The sequence below is a fragment of the Plecotus auritus genome (genome assembly GCF_963455305.1).
Source record: "Plecotus auritus genome assembly, chromosome: 1".
Classification (NCBI taxonomy): Eukaryota; Metazoa; Chordata; class Mammalia; order Chiroptera; family Vespertilionidae; genus Plecotus; species Plecotus auritus.
Window position 1 is genome coordinate 213009986 of NC_137770.1, and position 23567 is coordinate 213033552.

The 23567-nt window shown below is 40.0% G+C and overlaps 2 protein-coding genes across 9 annotated transcripts in view; one reads left to right on the plus strand and one right to left on the minus strand.

The window, feature by feature from the left end:
- AASDH (aminoadipate-semialdehyde dehydrogenase) overlaps window positions 1-19244 on the plus strand; it is a 34920-nt gene extending 15676 nt beyond the window's left edge. For 2 of the 4 annotated variants that reach the window (XM_080640080.1, XM_080640079.1), the window contains exons 10-15: window positions 440-555; window positions 1799-2594; window positions 11769-11932; window positions 14209-14331; window positions 14828-14959; window positions 17825-19244. In XM_080640080.1, the coding sequence (XP_080496206.1) occupies window positions 440-555; window positions 1799-2594; window positions 11769-11932; window positions 14209-14331; window positions 14828-14959; window positions 17825-18211 (1718 nt within the window). In that variant the 3' untranslated portion in view covers window positions 18212-19244. Of the gene's footprint in view, window positions 1-439; window positions 556-1798; window positions 2604-11768; window positions 11933-14208; window positions 14332-14827; window positions 14960-17824 lie in introns of all 4 variants that reach the window. The other 2 variants (XR_013958983.1, XM_080640078.1) reach the window with 2 other exon arrangements.
- A 621-nt stretch (window positions 19245-19865) lies between these two features.
- CRACD (capping protein inhibiting regulator of actin dynamics) overlaps window positions 19866-23567 on the minus strand; it is a 227879-nt gene continuing 224177 nt past the window's right edge. For all 5 annotated transcript variants that reach the window (XM_080640020.1, XM_080640023.1, XM_080640024.1 and 2 more), the window contains one exon: window positions 19866-22934. In XM_080640020.1, coding sequence (XP_080496146.1) covers window positions 22774-22934 — 161 coding nt within the window. In that variant the 3' untranslated portion in view covers window positions 19866-22773. The remainder of the gene's footprint in view (window positions 22935-23567) is intronic.

Genomic DNA, 23567 nt, shown 5'->3' on the forward strand with positions numbered 1-23567 from the left:
TGAGGCGGTATTATTTGCAGATGTGGAAAGTAAGGCTTAAAGAGAACAAGTAATTTTCCCCAAATCACATTGCTGGTTAGTGGTAGAGTTGAAGTTGTGTTTAGCATTGCTTAACTTCAAAACATTTGCTCTTGATTACCATATTATATTGCCTTCCCAATTTCATCTTTATTTAATATTTACTTCAAAATGTAATAATTGTTTGGTTAATAGTGCCATTTCTTTAACTCTTGAAATGAGGGACATTAATTTTATTTCTTATCTGTGTATTTATTACCCATTACATTCTTGTTAGCATGGTACTACTTTCTTTAGAACTGATTATCTATAAGAAACTGTTCTATAGGATTTCTAACCTTTACACTGAAAAATGTATGTATTCTTGTGACTAACGAAGATTTCAGTATAAATCTTAAAAGTATTTCTCTTTCACATTAAGGCAAAATTGATGTGTCTGAGTTAAACAAGATCTATTTAAACTACACAAACTTGAAGTCTGAGCATAAGCTCAAAGGAAAAGAGGAACTTTGGGGAAAATTACAGCATTTGTGGAAGGTACACTTTTTAAGATACAAACTTGCTGTTGTAAAGAGCTCATTTAATATCTTTAGGGAATGAACATTGTAATAAGTCTGAAAAAAAATTTCTAAGAATGTTATTGCTGCCCAGGTGGTAAGAAGTATAGCTTCATTTATTCAATTTGTATTAAAATAAGGGTTAGGTTCTCTACCGTAAGATTAGAGTAAGCTCCCTATAAAGAAATTTACTGGAAGTGAGGTAATCATAAAAGGCATAAGTAGACAAAAGCTATCTTGACATAACTTTCCCCTAAAAGGGCCAGTGGAGTGTAGTAACACTTTTGTCAAGAGTTTAGAAAATAGCTAAATTTTGCTATACCATAATCTATTGTATAAGGGCTTATTACATCATTATTCCAGAAGTACCTGGAATAGGTAACATGTGTGTTGCTGCTTAGGTAACATGTTTCAGCTGCAACATGTGTGTTTCTGCTAAAAGGAATTTATATATAAATATAAAAGTTTACATATTTATATATAAATATATATAAATTTTGATTTAATTTCATGACTAATGTTCATATTTATGATAATTTTTGAAATATATATGTATTTTTTATTACAACCATAATAAGTCAATACAATTTTTCTTAGATAAAATGTGGAGTTTTTCTAAGGGGTTCTGAAAAGAGGGTGTAATTATATGTATGGTGTTGTCTGAAAATAAAGGATATCTAGATAAGATTATTAATCCACTTTATTTTTAAATTTTAGAAAATAATTTTGATTTATATGAAGCAAATGAAGATAAACATTCTCATAGAAATATCAGATATTAGGGGTGGGATGAGGGCATGCGACAAGGGGTAGGGGAGGCTGGGGGAAGGTCAATGGGGAAAAAAGGAGATATATGTACTAATATATGTAGTATTTTAAACAATAAAAAAATTAAAAAAAAAGAAATATCAGATATTAGTAACTTTATGACTAGTGAATCAGATGTTTTTATAATTCTACTCCCTATTTTATGGTTAGGAAAACTGCTCAAAGGGAAGTGTAATTTGAAGTTTTAGAGTGAGTTTGTGACAAAATTGGTAGCATAAAGATGGTCTTCTTTGCTATAAAGAAAATTTTAAATTTTATTTTAATTATTAAAAATATTTTGTGTGTCTTACGTTCATTTCATTAATGTAGATACTATCTATATATACCTGTGAATGTTGAATTCTTTTGGTTTTTGTCCTTTATTTCACCATATTTCTCCCTTCTCTCATTTGTAGTCTATTCTGAGTCTTTCAGAAGATCCTTTGACGATTCCTGATGAGTCACTCTTCTTAAATAGTGGTGGAGATTCCTTGAAGTCCATACGGCTCCTCAATGAGATTGAAAAACTTGTTGGCACATCAGTACCTGGGCTCCTGGAAATTATCCTTAGCAAATCCATTTTAGAGATTTACAATCACATCCTTCAAACAGTGTTTCCAGATGAAGATCTGACATTTTGTGAGAATTATGCCACTAAAAGAAAATTCAGCAACGTTAATCAAGAGGAAACCAGTGGAAAATCTTTACATCAGAAATCAGACATGCCTTTAAATTTAGACAATGGGATAAATGCTTTTATTGCACTGAGCAGAGGGAGTCAGATTTTGTCTATGAATGCTACTAGGTTTTTAACTAAGTTAAAACATTGCACTTCAGCCTGTTCTTCTGATTTAATTTCACAGACTGCTATTAAAAAAGTGAAAAGCTTAAATCCTCCAGCTCTTCTTGGGAAGTCAAAAGATTCAACCTGTGTTGAAAAAGTTTATGAAGATGGAACATCTGTGATAAGGGCTGAGACAATGGAATTACGTGTTAGGTGGAGGGCAGACACAGGCAAATGTGTAGATGCTTCGCCTCTCATCGTAATACCAGCTGTTGATAAGTCATCTGCAACTGTGTACATTGGCTCCCATTCTCACAGAATGATGGCAGTTGACCTTTACTCTGGGAAGGTGAAATGGGAACAGCTTTTGGGAGATCGAATTGAATCCTCAGCATGTGTATCTAAGTGTGGAAACTTTATTGTGGTAGGTAAGTTGGGTAAGTTTCTGAATTTGAGGTTTATAGAGTTAAATTTAATTACCATATGATACTACTAGTTAGGACTAACAAATAATTAAAAAAAAACTTGTGTATGGTGGATTTAGTTGTTGTCAAAGAAGAATAGTTCACCATGTGCTGATTCTCACAGAGTGGGCCATGGGATCAGAGTCCCTGGATTTGAACCTAGTTGTAAAGCTGTTACCAGCTCTGTGCCCTTTGATAAGTTGCTGAACTTCAGTTTTCTCTTGAGTTTATGGGCGTAATAAATAAAACATGTTGCTGTATCACAAGTTATCTCAAAACTTAATGGTTTAGAGTAACAAATATTTATTGAATCTCACAGTTTTTGTGGGTCAGGAGTGTAGGAGGGGCTTAGCTGGAAATTCCAGCTCAGGGTCTCATACGGCTGCAGCCATCTGAAGGCTTGACTTGGGCTGGAAAATCTGCTCACTCACATTGCTGCTAGCAGGAGGCGTTAGTTCTTTGTTGGATTTTGGCAGAAAGCTTTCAGTTTCTTGACACATGGTCCTTTCCATAGGCTGCTTGAATACCCCATAACATGGCAGCTAACTTCCCTCAGAGTGAGTGATCCAAGTTGCATATCATCATTTTTGCTTTATTCTGTTCGTTAGAAGTGCATCATTAAGTCTGATCTACCCTCAGGGGTGTGGGAGAGTGTGGGAGATTAAGCTCTTAAAGGAAGAGTATCAAATAATTTGTGGACAAATTTTAAAACTAACACATCATTATGGAGCTTTTGATAAGAGTAAATGACATAATTGCTTATGAATGGGTACATGGGTAGGCACAGACAAAGTGCTCATTAAGTGTTTACTGCTACCCAGTTTCGTTAAAGTATGAGTGACTTTTACTCTACTAGAAATATGAGGGTCTAAGTGTAATGCCTCTCCTTTTTATTCCCCAAACCACATTAGGTTTCACTTTATGTAGTTTTGGAATCTGTTCAGACAAAGTGCTTAGAAATATATCTCCCCTACTTGTGCTCTCCTAGCTGGGATCTACTTGAATCTGCATTTCATCCTTCCCTTTTGAACATCTACTTTTTGAAAATTATGCTACAGGAAACATTGAATTACACACGTGAATGATCATGAGTAATCCCCATGCATGTAAGTCAGCTCATTGAAGTTACTGTTTGCATCCCAAGTGTATAGATTCAGAGCTTATGGCACATGGTGGTCACTTAATACTTTAAACATTTTTAAAATTAATATATAGAGGGGAAACCAAAATGGCGGCATAGGTAAACACCTAAACTGCTGCTTCGCACAACAATTTCAAAACTACAACTAAAAGACAAAACGGACACCATCCAGAACCACAGGAAGGCTGGCTGAGTGGAAATTCTACAACTAGAAGGAAAGAGAAAAGCACACTGAGACTCAAGAGAAACTGCAGGAGGCAGAGGTACTGAGACGCATGTGCGGAGAGGACTGCCAAGTGCGTATGTGGCTAGCTTTCTCAAGTGGGAGGGAGACAAAAGCTCCCAACTGCACTGAACTCCAGTTGGGGGCAAGACTCTGGAGACCCAGACTCATATGGGGTGAAACTGGACTGTCAGGAAAGAGAAAAGCACACTGAGACTCAGAGGAACTGCGGAAGGCAGAGGTACCGCGGAAGGCAGAGGTAACAAGACGCACGTGCGAAGAGGGCGGGCAACTGAGTACACGGCTGGCTTTCTCAAGCAGGAGGAGACAAAAGCTCCTAACTGCACTGAACTCCAGTTCCAGGTGAGACTCTGGGGACCCAGACTCATTCGGGGAGAAACTGGACTGTCTGGCAGTGGGCGGAACTCAAGGGCGGCTTTCTCTCAGAGGTGCTTGCAGCGATTACCACAGGACATTGAGACCCAGGGGCCTCATAGGGCAGGGCTGACGGAAAACCAATGCTGTCTGCTCCGCCCTGAGACTCTGCCCCATCCAAGCTGAGCACAGAGGCTTTTGCAAGTCTTGTCTCATAAGGGTGTCTCCAGCACAGAAGTTCTGCCAGCGTAGACACAGCTGATCCTCACAGCCAATTGGCGTGGAGGTCAATTCCTCCCAGTGATACCAACAACAATCAAGGCTTAACTACAACAAGACTGCACACAGCCCACAAAGGGGTGCACCAAGAGTGTCCATCTCAGGTAACTGGGGAGGCTGAGCCACTGGGCCCTATAGGACACCTAGCACACAAAGCCACTCTATCAACTCAGGGAAGCAGCCAAAATGCGGAGACAAAGAAACAGATCACAAATGAAAGAAATGGAGGAAAGCAAACGACTGGATATAGAGTTCAAAACCACGGTTAAAAGGTTTTTCAAGAATTTTCTAGAAAAGGCCGATAAATTTAGCGAGACCCTCGAGGATATGAAAAAGGACCAGCTAGAAATTAAGCATACACTGACTGAAATAAAAAATAATATACAGAGATCCAACAGCAGACTAGAGGATCGCAAGAATCAAGTCAAAGATTTGAAATACAAAGAAGCAAAAAACACTCAACCGGAAAAGCAAAAAGAATCCAAAAATATGAAGATAGTGTAAGGAGCCTCTGGGACAACTTCAAAGTGCACCAACATCAGAATTATGGGGGTGCCAGAAGAAGAGAGAGAGCAAGATACTGAAAACCTATTTGAAGAATACTGATGGAAAACTTCCCCCACCTGGTGAAAGAAATAGATTTACAAGTCCAGGAAGCGCAGAGAACCCCAAACAAAAGGAATCCAAAGAGGACCACACCAAGACACAACATAATTAAAATGCCAAGAGCAAAAGACAGAGAATATTAAAAGCAGCAAGAGAAAAACAGTTATCTACAAGGGAGCACCCATACGACTGTCAGCGGATTTCTCAACAGAAACTATGCAGGCCAGATGGGAGTGGCAAGAAATTTTCAAAGTGATGAATAGCAAGAACCTACAACCAAGATCACTCTACCCAGCAAAGCTACCATTCAGAATTGAAGGGCAGATAAAGAGCTTCACAGATAAGAAAAAGCTAAAGGAGTTCATCACCACCAAACCAGGATTACATGAAATGCTGAAAGGTATTCTTTAAGAAGAAGAATAAGTAGAAAAAGGTAAAGATAAAAATTATGAACAACAAATACATATCTATCAACAAGTGAATCTAAAAATCAAGTAGATAAAAAAAATCTGATGAACAGAATAAACTGGCGAATATAATAGAATCAGGGGCATAGAAAGGGTGAACTGACAATTCTCGGGGGGAAAGGGGTGTGGGGGTTTTGGGAAGAGACTGGACAAAAATTGCACACCTATGGATGATGACAGTAACGGGGGGTGGGGGGGCGGTAAGGGCAGAGGGTGGGGTGGGAACTGGGTGGAGGGGAGCTATGGGGGAAAAAAGGAACAATTGTAATAATCTGAACAATAAAAATTTATTAAATTAAAAAAAAAGCAAAAAAAAAAAAAAAAGACAATAGCCAAAGGTTACTGAGCTTTTACCTTGTGAAGGGTGCTATTCTAAAAATTTTACATCTATTAACTCATGTAATTCTCAGAATAAAGCAAGGGCTATTATATCTACATTTTATAGATGACAAAATTGAAGCACAGAAATTAAGTTACCAGGGTAGAACTACTCAGCTAATATATGGGAGAGATTTTGAACCTAAGAAATCAATCTCCCGAGCCTGTGCTCCTAACAGCAACACCAGACTGCTTTTCCCAAACTGCTGATATGGATGAGAATATAGGGCAGGTGTCCCTGACTTGGTGTAGCCCAGTGGTTGGCAAACTCATTAGTCAACAGAGCCAAATATCAACAGTACAACGATTGAAATTTCTTTTGGGAGCCAAATTTTTCAACTTCTTCTAACGCCACTTCTTCAAAATAGACTTGCCCAGGCCGTGGTATCTTGTGGAAGAGCCACACTCAATGGGCTAAAGAGCTGCATGTGGCTCACGAGCCGCAGTTTGCTGATCATGGGTGTAGCCAAAATAACCCAGGTGGAAGTGTGGGTAGTCAAAATCTACAAAGCAAAGATCACTCAGGTTTCCATTGGGCACTGGCCCATCATTCTCTAGATCAGCCTTGGGCAAACTACGGCCTGCGGGCCGGATCCGGCTGTTCTATCCGGTTCTCTTGCTCTCCCCTCCGCTCCTTTACTTTGAATTTATATTAGTTCACACAAACACTCCATCCATGCTTTTGTTCTGGCCCTCCGGTCCAGTTTAAGAACCCATTGTGGCCCTCGAGTCAAAAAGTTTGCCCACCCCTGCTCTAGATAGTTCTGCCTATGGGTTTAACGACTGCTGCTTACTTGAGGCCCAATTTCCAGAACACTTGCTGTGCTGGTTTTGTTGTTGTTGTTTTTCTGGCAATTACTGCTTGCTCAAGAGAGTGGTCTGCTTAGTGATGGTGAAGAGAAATGTCCAATATATAGTAGGACACCTAAGGACTCAGCAAGGTAATAAAAATGTCTTTCAGTTCAGTTCAATTCCAGAAGAAAATTTTATGACCTTGGGTTAGGTGAAGATTTCTTAGATATGACATCAAAAGCATGAGCCATAAAAGGAAAAAGTGATAAACTGAACTTTATTAAAGTTAAGAATTTCACTTCAAAAGACACTATGTTAAGAGAATGAAAAAGAAGCCACAGACTGGGAAAAAATATGCAAAACATCTGATAAATATGTATCCAGAATACATAAAGAATTCTCAAAACCTACTAAGTAAATAAATATAACAACTTAAAAATGGGTAAAAGATCTGGACAGGCACTTAATAAGATATATAGATGGCAAATAAGTTCTAAAAAGAGTGGCAGCATTATTAGTCACAAGGGAAATGCAAATTTAAAGCACAATAAAATACCACCCCATAAATATCTGAATGAAAAAACTTTTAAAAACTTCATCAATGTGGACTACAGCTGCTGGAGCTTTCCAGAGGCCATGCCACTGCACCCCTCTGGAGCCAGCGCCATCAAGCCCTCCCTCCAGCACTGGAACTGCTGCACAGGCACATCCTTGAAGCTGGTGTCCCTGGGACTGGCATCCCATATGACCCTGGACCCAACACCAGACTCGACACAACAGTGCACCTCACTGAGCCAGTGCCCTCTTACCGACACACAAGTTAAGATCTTTCCCTAAAGAAGGCAGTCCATAAAGTCTGGAAGACGTGGCTACTTCAAGTGTGAAGACATCAATGCAAGACTACAAGGAACATGAAATATCAAGGAAACATGATACCACCAAAGGAACATAATAAATTTATAGTGATTGACGCAAGAGAAATGGAAATCTGTGAGATCTTTGACAAAGAATTCAAAGCGATTGCTTTTAAAAAGCTCAGAGAGCTACAAAAGAATACAGATAATTCAATGAAATTAGGAAATCAATACATGAACAATAAGCAAATAACCCAAATAAAAAATGGGCTAAGAACCTGAACAGACTTCACAAAAGAAGACATAGAAATGCCTAACAGGTATATGAAAAGTTGGTCACATCACTATCATCAGAGAAATGAAAATAAAACCACAATGAGATATCACCGCATACCTATCAGGGTGGCTATAATGTTTTTAAAAAAATATTATTAAACTGACAATACCAAGTGCTGACAAGGATGTGGAGCAACTGGACTTCTCATACACTGATGGTAGGAAGGCAAAGTGGTTCAACCACTTTGGAAAATAATTTGGTCGTTTCTTATAAATTAAAACCTACATTTACCATACAACCTCCCCCTCCTAGGTACTGACCCAAGTGAAACAAAAACTTATATTCACACAAAATCCTGTTCACAAATGCTTATAGTAATTATTCATAATTACTAAAAACTGGAAATAACCCAAATGTGAATGGATACACAAACTGGTACATCCATACAATGAAATAGTCAACAAAAAAGAAACTATTTATACATACAACTAGAGGCCCGATGCACGAAATTCGTGCAAGGGGCTCAGCCCCCACAGCCGTGATGGCTGCCTCTGCCTTGGCCCCCACCACCATGGCTTCATCCAGAAGGTCGTCCAGTCTAATTAACATATTATGCTTTTATTATTATAGATAACATGGATGAATCTCCAACACATTGTGCTCAGTAAGAGAAGTCAGACTCAGAAGTTACATATGTATGATTTCATTTATATAACTTTCTGGAAAAAGCAAAACCAGAGGGACAGAAAATAAATCAGTAGTTACCTGGGGCTTAGGTGTAGCAGGAAAGAGGACTACCAAGTGACACCAAATTTTTTGGAGTAATGAACTCTTGACAGTGGTAATGATTACATGAAGGTATACATTTGTCAAAACACAACTGTATACTAAAAAGGGTGAGTTTTACTGTATATAAATTATATATTAATTTAATAAATATTTATTCAGATTATTACAATTGTTCCTTTTTCCCCCCATAGCTCCCCTCCACCCAGTTCCCACCCCACCCTCTGCCCTTACCGCCCCCCCCCACTGTCCTCATCCATAGATGTACGATTTTTGTCCAGTCTCTTCCCGCACCCCCCACACCCCTTTCCCCCCGAGAATTGTCAGTCCACTCCTTTTGTATGCCCCTGATTCTATTATATTCGCCAGTTTATTCTGTTCATCAGATTTTTTTTATCTACTTGATTTTTAGATTCACTTGTTGATAGATATGTATTTGTTGTTCATAATTTTTATCTTTACCTTTTTCTACTTATTCTTCTTCTTAAAGAATACCTTTCAGCATTTCATGTAATCCTGGTTTGGTGGTGATGAACTCCTTTAGCTTTTTCTTATCTGTGAAGCTCTTTATCTGCCCTTCAATTCTGAATGGTAGCTTTGCTGGGTAGAGTGATCTTGGTTGTAGGTTCTTGCTATTCATCACTTTGAAAATTTCTTGCCACTCCCATCTGGCCTGCATAGTTTCTGTTGAGAAATCCGCTGACAGTCGTATGGGTGCTCCCTTGTAGATAACTAACTGTTTTTCTCTTGCTGCTTTTAATATTCTCTGTCTTTTGCTCTTGGCATTTTAATTATGTTGTGTCTTGGTGTGGTCCTCTTTGGATTCCTTTTGTTTGGGGTTCTCTGCGCTTCCTGGACTTGTAAATCTATTTCTTTCACCAGGTGGGGGAAGTTTTCCATCAGTATTTCTTCAAATAGGTTTTCAGTATCTTGCTCTCTCTCTTCTTCTGGCACCCCCATAATTCTGATGTTGGTGCACTTTGAAGTTGTCCCAGAGGCTCCTTACACTATCTTCATATTTTTGGATTCTTTTTGCTTTTCCGGTTGAGTGTTTTTTGCTTCTTTGTATTTCAAATCTTTGACTTGATTCTTGCGATCCTCTAGTCTGCTGTTGGATCTCTGTATATTATTTTTTATTTCAGTCAGTGTATGCTTAATTTCTAGCTGGTCCTTTTTCATATCCTCGAGGGTCTCGCTAAATTTATCGGCCTTTTCTAGAAAATTCTTGAAAAACCTTTTAACCGTGGTTTTGAACTCTATATCCAGTCGTTTGCTTTCCTCCATTTCTTTCATTTGTGATCTGTTTCTTTGTCTCCGCATTTTGGCTGCTTCCCTGAGTTGATAGAGTGGCTTTGTGTGCTAGGTGTCCTATAGGGCCCAGTGGCTCAGCCTCCCCAGTTACCTGAGATGGACACTCTTGGTGCACCCCTTTGTGGGCTGTGTGCAGTCTTGTTGTAGTTAAGCCTTGATTGTTGTTGGTATCACTGGGAGGAATTGACCTCCACGCCAATTGGCTGTGAGGATCAGCTGTGTCTACGCTGGCAGAACTTCTGTGCTGGAGACACCCTTATGAGACAAGACTTGCAAAAGCCTCTGTGCTCAGCTTGGATGGGGCAGAGTCTCAGGGCGGAGCAGACAGCATTGGTTTTCCGTCAGCCCTGCCCTATGAGGCCCCTGTGTCTCAGTGTCCCGTGGTAATCGCTTGCAAGCACCTCTGAGAGAAAGCCGCCCTTGAGTTCCGCCCACTGCCAGACAGTCCAGTTTCTCCCCGAATGAGTCTGGGTCCCCAGAGTCTCACCTGGAACTGGAGTTCAGTGCAGTTGGGAGCTTTTGTCTCCTCCTGCTTGAGAAAGCCAGCCGTGTACTCAGTTGCCCGCCCTCTTCGCACGTGCGTCTTGTTACCTCTGCCTTCCGCGGTACCTCTGCCTTCCGCAGTTCCTCTGAGTCTCAGTGTGCTTTTCTCTTTCCTGACAGTCCAGTTTCACCCCATATGAGTCTGGGTCTCCAGAGTCTTGCCCCCAACTGGAGTTCAGTGCAGTTGGGAGCTTTTGTCTCCCTCCCACTTGAGAAAGCTAGCCACGTACGCACTTGGCAGTCCTCTCCGCACACGCGTCTCAGTACCTCTGCCTCCTGCAGTTTCTCTTGAGTCTCAGTGTGCTTTTCTCTTTCCTTCTAGTTGTAGAATTTCCACTCAGCCAGCCTTCCTGTGGTTCTGGATGGTGTCCGTTTTGTCTTTTAGTTGTAGTTTAGAAATTGTTGTGCGAGGCAGCAGTTTAGGTGTTTACCTATGCCGCCATCTTGCTTTCTCCTCTGGCTATTGTTAATGTTAGCATTTTTTTAACACCTTTGCACTGGGTGTTTATTCACATTATATTAATTGTCACAATAACCCTGGGAGTAGATGTATACACATTCAGCAGAAAAATAATCTGAGGCTCAGCAATACTGGGTAATTTGCTCAAGGATGCCCATGACAGGACTTGAGTTGGTCCGTCAAGCCTCTCTCCACTGCAGCATGCTTCATTTTTTCATTAGTGGTGAAGCACTTTATAATAAGGTGCCACTCTGCCAGTGTGCTTCAGTTAGTTGAGAGTCATCACATGTACTGAAAAGTTGCCAGTTCGGTTCCCAGTCACAGCACATACCTGGGTTGCTGGTTCAGTCCCAGGTGAGGGCACAAAGGCAACCAATCAGTGTTTCTCTTCCTCTCCCTCTTCTATCCTCTCTAAAATAAAAATGTATATATATATTTTTAAAAGGTGTACTTACTAAATGCTATTTTACACAAGTGATTACTGTTAGGTGTTTCCGCCTTACATTGCTGAAATTTAAATCTGAGCTGCAGATAGAGCCCAAGTACACATGAAGAGTATCTAATATAAATTGCCATGATTTAGGCTAAAGAATTATTTTCCAGTGGGATGTCTAAATCTCATCTTTTACATTTTGTTTCCCAACAGGCTGTTATAATGGGTTAGTTTATGTCCTGAAAAGTAATAATGGAGAAAAACACTGGATGTTTACTACTGAGGATGCTGTCAAAAGCTCGGCAACCATGGATCCAACCACAGGATTCTTTTACTTTGGCTCTCATGACCAGCATGCATATGCTTTGGATATTTATGTAAGGATTTGCCTCATCAGTTTCATATGAGGAAGAGTGTCAAACTGTCAGGTGCTCTTGACTAAGGGAGCAGGTGTTAACTATTTTCCAAGTTTAGCATTGTGGTCTTAGATATAGGGGTCCTCAAACATTGATCCGGCCCGCCGGGTGCTGCTGCCTGTCCTGCTTAGCAGCCGACTCGTCCCGGGTCCGCAGTGCACATAGGAATTTGTTCATAGTTTTTTTTTTAAACTATAGTCTGGCCCTCCAACGGTCTGAGGGACAGTGAACTGGCCCCCTGTTTAAAAAGTTTGAGGACCCCCTGTAAGAGTTAATAACAGTCATACCTTAAAACTCTCTTACCTAATTTTCACAAATCCATTCGCTACTCAAAGAGTTTTGAAGTATGAAGAACTTGGAATCATCATCTTGACAATAGAAAAGAGTTACAAAGGAAAATATCAATAAGACCTGATTACATAAAAATTTTTAAAAATTTAGAATTACACAATTTAGAAGTAGTAAGTTGGGGGGGATGGAAACAAATGTGACAGATAAAAGTAATTTATATTTATAAGTATGCATGAAAATAAAGAGCAAATACAAGTTTATAAGAAAAGATCCGGGTAGGAAAATAGGGGACTCCAAAGAAGAAATGGCTAGTAAATGTATTTAAATATTTAAATCCTTTAATGATCAAAGGAATGAAAATTAAAAACGATGAGAGAAATAAGTGGTATTAGATTAGAATGATAGCATTAATGCTGAGGTTGTGACTAGTGAAAGCCTCTGAGGAAAACAATTTGGCCATAGGTAACAATCTCATATCCTTTGATTCAGTAAAACTCTTCTGGGAATCTATCCTGGCAAAATAATCAGAAACGTGACCCCTATGTTCATAGCAGCACAATTCACCATAGCTAAGATCTGGAAACAGCCTAAGTGCCCATCAGCAGATGAGTGGATTAAAAAACTGTGGTACATCTACACAATGGAATACTACGCCACTATAAAAAAGAAGGAACTTTTATCATTTGCGACAACATGGATGGAACTGGAGAGCATTATGCTAAGCAAAATAAGCCAGTCGGAGAAAGATAAATATCACATGATCTCACTCATGTGGTATATAAAGATCAACATAATTTGATAGATCAAGAATAGATCAATCTAGAGACAAATGGTAGGGGTGGGGGTGTTAGAGAGCAACTAAAGGACTTGTATGCATGCATATTAGCATAACCAATGGACACAGACACTGGGGCGGTGGGGGCTTGCCCGGGATGGAAATGGCTGCGGTGGGGGAGGGAGGAGGTCAATTGGGGAAATAGGAGACATATGTAAAACTTCAGACAAAAAAAAAAAAAAAATCAGAAACATGGAGAAATATGTGCATCATGATGTCTATTTCCAGGTTATTTATAATGACAAGAAATTAATTCCAAACACTTTTTAATGGTAAGGTAATGAGATAAATCATTTTATTTTATTTTTATTATTTTTTTAATCATTTTTAAAAATATATTTTATTGATTTTTTACAGAGAGGAAGGAAGAGGAATAGAGAGTTAGAAACATCGATGAGAGAGAAACATCAATCAGCTGCCTCTTGCACGCCTCCTACTGGGGATGTGCCCGCAACCAAGTTACGTGCCCTTGACCGGAATCGAACCAGGGACCCTTCAGTCTGCAGGCTGACGCTCTATCCACTGAGCCAAACCAGTTTTGGCAAATCATTTTATTTTTATATGGAATATTGTGCATGAAAGTAAATTTAAAGAGAAAAAATTAGATACCAAGTGTATATTCAGAATTATCTCAACTATCTTAAACTGTGTGTGTGTGTCAAAAAAATCAAAGGGAATATGCTGAACTGTTAACAGTTGGTGGTCTTGGTCTTGATACTAACTTGATTTGCCACAGTAAGCATGTATTACATTTATATTAAAAATAAAAACTTGCCCTGGATGGTGTTGCTGAGTGATTAGAACTTTGGCCCACAAACCAAAGGGTTGCAGGTTCAATTCCCAGTCAAGGACACATATCTGGGTTTCAGGTTCGATCTCTGGCCCATGGGCCACCAATTGATGTGTCTCTCTCACATCGATGTTTCTTTATCCCTGCCTCCCACTCTCCCTTCCACTCTCTCTAAAAATCAATGGAAAAAATATCCTCGGTAAGGATTAAAAAATAATAAAAATAAAAACTTAGTTAAATAGATAATAGCATATAATAGATAGGATATGTGAATTTGTTAACCACCAGCAGAAACCAATTAATTTGCTTTCTTATTTGCAGGAAAAGAAGTGTGTTTGGAAGTTAAAATGTGGAGGAACTATCTTTTCTTCGCCTTGTTTGAACTTGATTCCATATCACTTGTATTTTGCTACACTGGGAGGACTTTTACTGGCTGTAAATCCTGTAGGCATAAAATAATTTATATTGGTTTTATTACCTATTTTTATTTAATATTCTTTATTTTTATTTTGAATTATGAAAATTGGAGGTAGTTTTGGTTAGCCAAAGCCCAGATATCACTAAACCAGAACTCATTAAGAATGACTGACATGAAATCTAGAAAGCTGACAGAAATCAACTAAGATCTGTGCATATCTTTTATCTATTTTTTAAATTGACAGAATTTTCTCATTCACATTAGAAGTTAGGATGCCTAAGGATAGATACGTGCTAGCTATTTCTTTCCTGGCTTTAGTGCAAGTTTTTATCTTAGCTCTCATAGATAGCACTGATAGATTTTATAGCTGTGTAAATGTGTACTAGCCTCATTTATATCAGCATGTCATAGCATTTTCTGATGTTTTATAGCTTTGCCTCCTAGAGATTTATGAGTTTGTTTTATACATGGTAATTGATTAGGAAGATTGAAATGCTATGAATTGCTTTTTGCCCATGACAGGCCACTGGAAATACAGTTTGGAGACATTGCTGTGGAAAACCACTCTTCTCTTCTCCAAGGTGTTGCCTGCAGTATGTTTGTATTGGCTGTGTAGATGGGAATTTACTTTGCTTTACTCACTTTGGAGAACAGGTAAATTTTTCTGGTTCTATTTTATGTATCTTTCTCAAAGGAAAAGTAGTTGGTGACAACTGAAGTAAAATTTTAAATGTCATTATTCAATTCATGTTAAAAACTATTTCTGTTTTGTGAGGGCATGGGTTTCTTTCTTTCTTTATTTTTTTGAATCCTCGCCTGAGGACATGCTAGAGAAACAGAGAGAGATCCATGTGAGAGGGGAAACATTAATTGGTTGCCTTACCATATGTGCCAGACTGGGGATCAAACCCACACCCAGGTATGTGCGCAGGACGATGCTCAACCAACTGAGCCATTCTGGCCAGGTCATACGTTTCTTAATTTGTGAATTGGTGCAATAGATTTCAAAGATTCTATCCAAACGTTGTTATACTTGAGCTATTCCCCTCCTCCCAGTTTTTAAAAATTTGCAGCTTGAAACCAGTTTTATTATAACTTCTATTGAGGTTACGAAAATTTAAGAAGTCCCTGCTTTTTCTATGAAAACCAAAATCTCTTGTATAACCCACTTTGCCTTGTATGGGGATCCCATATTCAACTTCATGACTAGCAGGGTAGGCTCCTTCTGGGTTATATTAGGTCTTTGGTTGGGAGCAGTATCTCCACTCCTTTAAGTACCTGCAAGTGACTATCATTTTGGCAAAACTGCAGCTGTGGTTTTAATTTGGGGGATTGCTTTGTGGGTTTGAGAGTGCACTAGCTCCAGCATGAGTGAGGCCATTGATGGCTAGAGTTGATTCTGTGTGCTCTTCACTCACCCCTCATTGCCTAGCAGATTCTTTTGCTCTGTGTGACAGTCACTTTTTAAAGTCTTTTATTTTGTTTACATAATGTTTTTATTTACAAAGTAGTTTGAATATATTCCTAAGAAGTGAGAAGAGGCAAATGCTATTATTCCCGTTTGTTTGGATGAACCTTAGGAGGTTAAAGTGACTTTGTCCAAGTCAGGCACAGAACTGAGATTATAAATCATACTAGAGGCCTGGCGCCTAGGCCTGACCTGTGATCAGGGCCATCTTCCCCAGCTGCCGGGGGAAGGGACTGAGAGATGGGCTGTTCTTGCCTGCTCGCAGGCCCTGCCCCTGCCGCGGGTCGCTCTCAGTATGTGGGGCAATCGGCGGGGTGGGGGCCTTGGCCTGGTGCTGCCTGTGTCCCCCACCACCCAACCCCGGTTTCCCATTTGCCATCAGGTGATCAGAGCCTGCCAGCTGGGGAAAGGGACCAAGAGGTGGTCAGTATGCCTCATAGTAACTGGTTCAGTGGTCGTTCTGGTCGTTCTGCCATTAGTATCAATTTGCATATTACCCTTTTATTATATAGGATAGAGGCCTGGTGCACAGGTGGGGGCCAGCTGACTTGCCCTGATGGGGGCCCCAGATCGGGGTGGGAGTCCCTGCTGGGGGGCAGAGCCAGCTGGGGGCAAGGGGCTGCGGGGTGGTTTGAAGGCCAGCCACACCCCGATCGGGGTGGGAGGGGTCCCTACTGGAGGGTGGGGCCGGCTGGGATGAGGGGCCACCAGGGGTTTGCAGGCTGGCCATGCCCCCAATCAGGGTGGGGTCTCTGCTGGGGCGGGACCAGCCGGGGCGAGGGGCCAGTAGTTCTAGTCTCTGGTCGTTCTGCCGTTTCGTTCGCTGGGCTTTTATTATATAGGATTTCATTAATATGCCCATTCTTTTTTTATTATTATGCTGCTGTTAACTGTGCATTTGTAAACACTATCTTAGACTCATGCCTTTTCTTCAAAACTAGAGGCCCAGTGCACAAATTCGTGCGGGTGCAGTCCCTCAGCCCGGCCAGTGATCAGACCGATCGGGGCTGTGGGAAGTTGGCCTGCTAGGGGGAGGGGCTGCGGGAGGTTGGCTGGAGGTGGTAGGGGAGGTGGCTGCTGGAGGTTGGCCAGCGGAGGGAGGGAGGGGCTATGGGAGGTTGGCCAGCTGGGGGGAGGAGCTGCAGGAGGTTGGCCGGCCAGCCCCCATCAGGATCATCGGGGCTGGACCGCAGTGGGGAGGGACCGCAGGAGGTTAGCTGGCCAGGTGGAGGGACTGCAGGAGGTTGGCCGGCTGGCCCCCATCGGGGTCATCGGGTGGCCAACCAAGGGGAGGGACTGTGGGAGGTTGGCCGACCACAGGGAGGGATGGGGGAGGTTGGCCGGCTGGGGGGAGGGGCTGCGGGAGGTTGGCTGGCACGGGAGGTTGGCTGTGGGAGTGCACTGACCACCAGGGAGTAGCTCCTGCATTGAGCATCTTCCCCCTGGTGGTCAGTGCATGTCAGAGCGACCAGTCAACCGGTCATTCTGGTTGTTCGGTCATTCGGTCTCTTGGGCTTTTATATATATAGATATTGGCCAACAGGTTTTAGTAGCTTTGAAATAAGTAAATAGTAGATATCTGCAGGTCAGACACATGTCTCATAGCTTCTTGTTTAAAGCTTTAATTATTGAACATGAACTCTTCTTTTCATTCCACTTCCTTCCTTCTCCCTACATTAGGAGACTAACAATATGATACAGTTTTTGATAAGATATATTGAAAACTCATTGCAGTTTTATTTTTGAACTCAGTGTCTCAGAACATACTAGTAATAGCTTTTGAGTGGGGTTCAAATTAATTTTATTTCATATTATGCATAGCAATGACTCATGTAATAAGGATACTTTGATATTTTGTGCTAGATTTTACCACTGGGACAGAGGTCAATTCTGAGGGTTCCACTTTTCACAAAAAGCCATTTTTTTTTTCTGTGTGTAGTTATCATTCAATAGCCTACATCTCTTACATTTTAATTGAGAATTTCATAAAGATTTAATATACAGAATTGTTGAAATGAGATGAATTAATTATTTCTGTTATAACCCTTCAGGTTTGGCAGTTCTCTACCAGTGAACCCATCTTTTCATCCCCATGTCCTTCCACATCAGAGCAAGAAATATTTTTTGGTTCCCATGATTGCTTTATCTACTGTTGTACTATGAAAGGTCATCTCCAATGGAAATTTGAAACTACCTCAAGGGTATATTCAACACCATTTGCTTTCCATAACAAGTATAGCAATGAAATGTTGCTGGCAGCAGCATCTACTGATGGGAAACTATGGATCTTGGAATCTAAGAGTGGACAATTGAAAAGTATATATGAACTTCCTGGAGAGGTATTCTCTTCTCCTGTGATTTGGGAATCAATGCTTATTATTGGATGTAGAAATAATTATGTTTATTGTCTAGACTTATTGGGTAGCAATAAAAAATAATCAAGTACAGTCTTTATTAGAATATATCTGAGATGTTTGAAAATATTTACCATTATAAAGCAGGTGGATGGTCTTATTTTATGATAAAGATTATATTTTGTTTAAGAAACTTGTCTATTACACTTTATTGGAGAACAACCATATTTTATGTCCTGTAGGAGCAACAATACTTTGAAGGGAGTTATAAAACAAAACATCAATAGATTTAGTAGCACTTTCTAAATTAGGCTACAGGTATTTTATTTTTTTTATAGAAGACCTCTGGAAAACAAGATCAGAATATACTTAGTGGCTTAAAGACTTAATCTGTGAGGTAATACACCATTCACTCATTTATACTGAGATTCATAACATGATTTTTAAAGGTAGGAGCTATTCGTCAAATTAGGTTCCTTATTAAATTTTTTTAAAAATATATTTTATTGATATTTTACAGAGAGGAAGGGAGAGGGATAGAGAGCTAGAAACATCGATGAGAGAGAAGCATCGATCAGCTGCCTCCTGCACACCCCCCACTGGGGATGTGCCCGCAACCAATGTACATGCCCTTGACCGGAATCAAACCCGGGACCCTTCAGTCCGCAGGCCGATGCTCTATCCACTGAGCCAAACCGGTTTCGGCAAGTAATTTAAATTTTTTAAATAAAATGTATTGGGATAGCATTGGTTAATAATCTTATATAAATTTCAGGTGTACAACTTTATGACATCTGCATACTCTGTTGTGTGCTCACCACCTGAAGTCTAGTCTCTTTCTGTCACCATATATTTGACCATCTTTACCCTCTTCATCTTTCCCCCACTCCCTTCCACTTTGGTAACCACCATTCTGTTGTCTGTATCTGTGAGTTTATTTATTGCTTTTGGTTTTATATCCCCCATACAAGTGAAATCATATGGTTCTTGTCTTTTTCCATCTGATTTATTTCACTTAGCATGATTCTCTCAAGATTCATCCACGTTAGGTCAAATGGCAGTATTTCATCGTTTTTATGGCTGAGTAGTAGTCCATTGTATATATGTATCACATTTTAAAAAAAAATTATAAGAAATTTATTTAGAAAGTTATAGAGGTAGTAAAAGTGAGCTGTAGAAGAAATGGGCTAAGGAAACAAGTTACAGAGGCAAGAGAAGGGCCCTTGGAGCTTAGGAAAGTACACGTGGTAAGATTTGAGCACCCGCTCTGGGGGGAGAGAGAGAGAGTGCCTATGTGGTTCTTTTTTAGAGTTTAAGTATCAATCTGCAGGTGCAGGGGCCTCATGTGTGCGGGTTATGGCACCCTCCTGATCCTGCTGGAAGGGTGCTGGGGACATGTGAACACAGCCCTGCTGGTCAGACAGAGAACCTGGATAAGACTCCTGCCTGCCATCCAAGTGCAGGGGAAATGTAAACAATGGTGCTCACCAATTCTCCAACCTCTTCTACCATCTTGGACTCGCCTCCAAAGCGAGTTTTTTTGCACCAAGGCATATACCTCACTCACACCCCTCACTTCGACCTAGTCCAGCCATGTGGGTCAGTAGCTCTCGCCCGGGGCCCTATGCTGTGTTTTTCACGTGCATTCAGCTTTGAAACATGCTGCTGTTCCATCACCCACACTCTGAGCACAAGGAGGTTGTAGGATCACATTGTCTGAGACACAGACCATTTGATTCCAACTGAGGATTAAGATAAACATTTTATTTGACCCTATTCATTAGTTTTCTCCAAAAACACCTAGTAAAAAATATAATAAGGTACCATATAAAATGCCTTGAAGTATTTCTTTTGCAACAAAAGTTATGTAAATATGAGCTTGCTTGAAATTAGTAAAAACATGAACTTGAAAAGGAAATTCTGTTGGTGCTAAAGATCTTGTGGATATTTTTTATTGAAAGATCATTTTCCTTCAATAATGGACATTTTACATTAAACCTTTATACAACCAAAATCTAAAAATAATATTAAAATCACACTAAGGTATTTTCATGGTTAAGCCTCTACTTAATTTTATTGTTGGTAAAAATATTGCAAGACACTTGTAACTAATATTTCTGCTTTAAAATAAGCAATTAAACTAAATGTCACAAGAAGAGACAATACATACTACAATTTGCTGATAACTGGCTAAAATGATAATTTAATAGTAATTAATGTATAAGAAACAATTGCACTTGAAAAATTTAAAAAGTAAACAAAAAACTCTAGTTATATATATATTTCTATGAACAGAGGTTAATCTATAACCTTGCCAAGAGAAGTGTGTTTGTTTTAATTAAAAACAAATAAACAAAAAACCACCTGCGTATTTAACATAGCAATAGGATTTTTTTAAAAGTCTTGAATTTTTTGTTTTTACAGAATTTCCCCCATAGTTTGTTGAAAGACTGCAACACAATTAAAACAAAATAACACTTCATTGGTATTTAGTGCAAATTTGGAGTAATTTTTACATGAAATATTAAACATATAGCCTTTAGAAGTTGTTGGAAGTAAATGCTGTGACTGTGCTTTCCTCAGTCTACTCTTCTTTTAAAGATTTTGAAGGAAACTTTTTAATTGAGGTATTTCTCCTATTTCGTATGGGCTTTATGGTAAGTGAGCCAGTACAGAGTGCACTCATCTACCATTCTTTGTTAATCTGATTTCTTCACTTGCTCTCTGCCATTACTGTGACATCCAAAACTGATAAGATGATAGAAAAGGTCAATTCAGAAGAATTACTGTAGCCCTAAAATTCCAGGACTCAGGTGAAAAAACTATTAAAAAGTGTTGTATTAATGAGGAAGTCATTGAAACTAACAAATGTCTACATATTTGACTTAGAAATGAACATCAGCTGGAAAACGTGCAGTGAAATATTGCTTCCCATAGCAATACAAAAATTAAAGTTCCATTGATTCTCAACAGTCTGAAGGTCCAGTATACTAGTATATATATAATATTAAATCCTACTTGCAAGAGTACAGCTATCCTTATGACCACACATGCCAGCTGCTACCATAAGGCCGAGCCATGGTCTCCAGAAAGAAAATGCCTTCTATATGGTAAATAACTGCCAGTCATACTTTCTTTAAGGTAAATGGTAGAATAACAGCACAGAATAATAGCACAATGCCTGTTGAGTGAGCATAAAGGAAAATAATGATGCATAATAATAAAATGCGGTTTTTAGTAGGAGAGGAAAAAATGATGTAATTTTTCTTGCACTGGGCAAAAAGTGTGTACTTATACTTGGGAGTCGGGAGCTAAGAAAATGGGAATGTGCCAACACCACGAAATGTAAAATTAGCAGCAGCAATCTGTGGGTTTGCTGTATGTCTATGTTTCATGTAAAGCAAATTTAGAGAAATAGTGAATCTATGTGGCTTTTAAATAGCCAGGTCCCTTCGTTGTATCACATGTGTATAATAACAAGGCCACTTAAAACTCTGAGATGTTTTTTAAAGGTAGCAAGGTGAATGCTCTGCATGACAAATGCTGTTGAATATTTGACTCTGAATATGAATTAGTTATGGTAAAGAAGGAAACTTCCCGCAGGAGACCCTTAGTACAAAGGCGCCACATCTTTTCTTCCTGCTAACTAAGCAGCTGGGGGAGGGAGGGGTGGTTTTATTATTTTCCCCATCTCACTTTTGCTTCTTTGGGTGCAATGAGTCTCCCTCTCACAGTTTTAAAATCTAGATTAGAAGCAGTGTATTCCAAGGTTCTCAACCTTGGATACATCAGAATTCATCTGAAGAGTTTTGCCAGAATATACGTTTCTAGCCTGTCCTCACAGTAGGCCTGATGGAGCCTGGACATCTTAAGAACAACTGCACTAGATGGGGAGTCTCAGACAGAAAGAGCATTTGTAGTTTCCTTTTCTTACCATATTAAATAAAAATGTTCCTTAGGAGCCAAATGGGCCAAATGTTGAACATGTCCTGAAGGAGAGTCCTGGTGTAATGGGGCCTGTGGATCAGTGTGGAAGAGGCGTGGATGGATTCCCTTTCTGTGTTAGTTCATGATGGGAAAATTCATGAAACCAGACATGGGCATAGACTTGGGAGCCAGACTGAGACTTGCAATTCAGTTACTGGCTGCACTTGGGAGAATGAGGGTTCTTACCTCTCTCCCTATGGTCCTTCCACCATGGCTGTAGAAAAAGGTAGAAATCCTTAAGTATGGCAGGGTAAAAGTTTTGGATAAAAGAAACTGGAGCACAGAGTCAAAAAACCATTATAAAGATTGGCAAAAGTACGTGTTCAGTGGTGTGTGGGTGTCCATGTGTGGAAGGGCTGTGGAATGGGGTGGCAGGCTCTCCTGAGGAGTTCTTAGTCAGGAGATCTTGCTTCCTGTGGTCCCTCAGACAGAACTTTCTCTTTAGAACTAGGAGGAGCTCAAGGCACCAGGACCTAGGGTTGTGCAAATACACTCTTACAAGGAACACCACCAGTTCAGTTTCTAACCGTTACTTTAGAGCCTATAAAACATGCTTCTTTTCCCTAGCTTGGTTTCTTTACCTCATATAAAAAATAAATAAATAAAAAGGACAAGAGAGGAGCCAATAACTGGGAATAGGAATGGAGAAGAGTCACTCTTTACTTAATAATCTGTGGGCAGTCGCTCCAGGCCTTGGCTTTCCTTTTGGCCAAAGCCAGCCAGGCTGGTTCTGTTGAGACGGGAGCAGCATCTGGGGTGGAAAACCTCTTTGTGACTTCTTTCACCAGTGGCGCTGGGGGAGACGAATCAGAGATCTCCACTGGGGTGCATTTTGAAGGAAAAGGAGAAAGGTATGAGTCAGAGCCACACTTTGATGTATCATACAATGGGATTCAGAAAGGAAAACTCAGTGACATTGGGCATCTTCGTTGAGAATTAGAGAAAGCTAACTATGTGATTGTAACTGTTAACGTGCAACATTATAGTGATCACAGTGCAGTCAGTTCTAATTTCAGATAATTTCTAGAAGCATTTTTTTTTCTGTGCACAGAAGCTAGGCCTGCATGATAATAAAAAATAAAAGGTAAATTTTATGATTCTAATCATATAGCCAATCAATGTCATGAAGAAAACGATCACACGAGCAGTTTGAATTTATCAAGCTGGTGAGGTCAAAAGTGCCTGCCTCCACCAGGCACGCCTGGGGTTCCTGCCCCCTCAGGCCCACAGATCCTGCCAGCTCTTAGGACTCAGTCTTCTCTAGCAATTCATTTGCCTCATACTGCTTTCTTACCACATCATAAATGCTTCTTAAGGTGAGGGGTCCCACCCATAGCAGAACTCAGGAACTACTGGTGGAAAAGACAAATACCGTACTTCAGAACAAAGGCTAGCTATCTTAACTGGAGCCACCTGAACTGCACTAACCCTTTGGAGCTTCCAAGAAATCAGG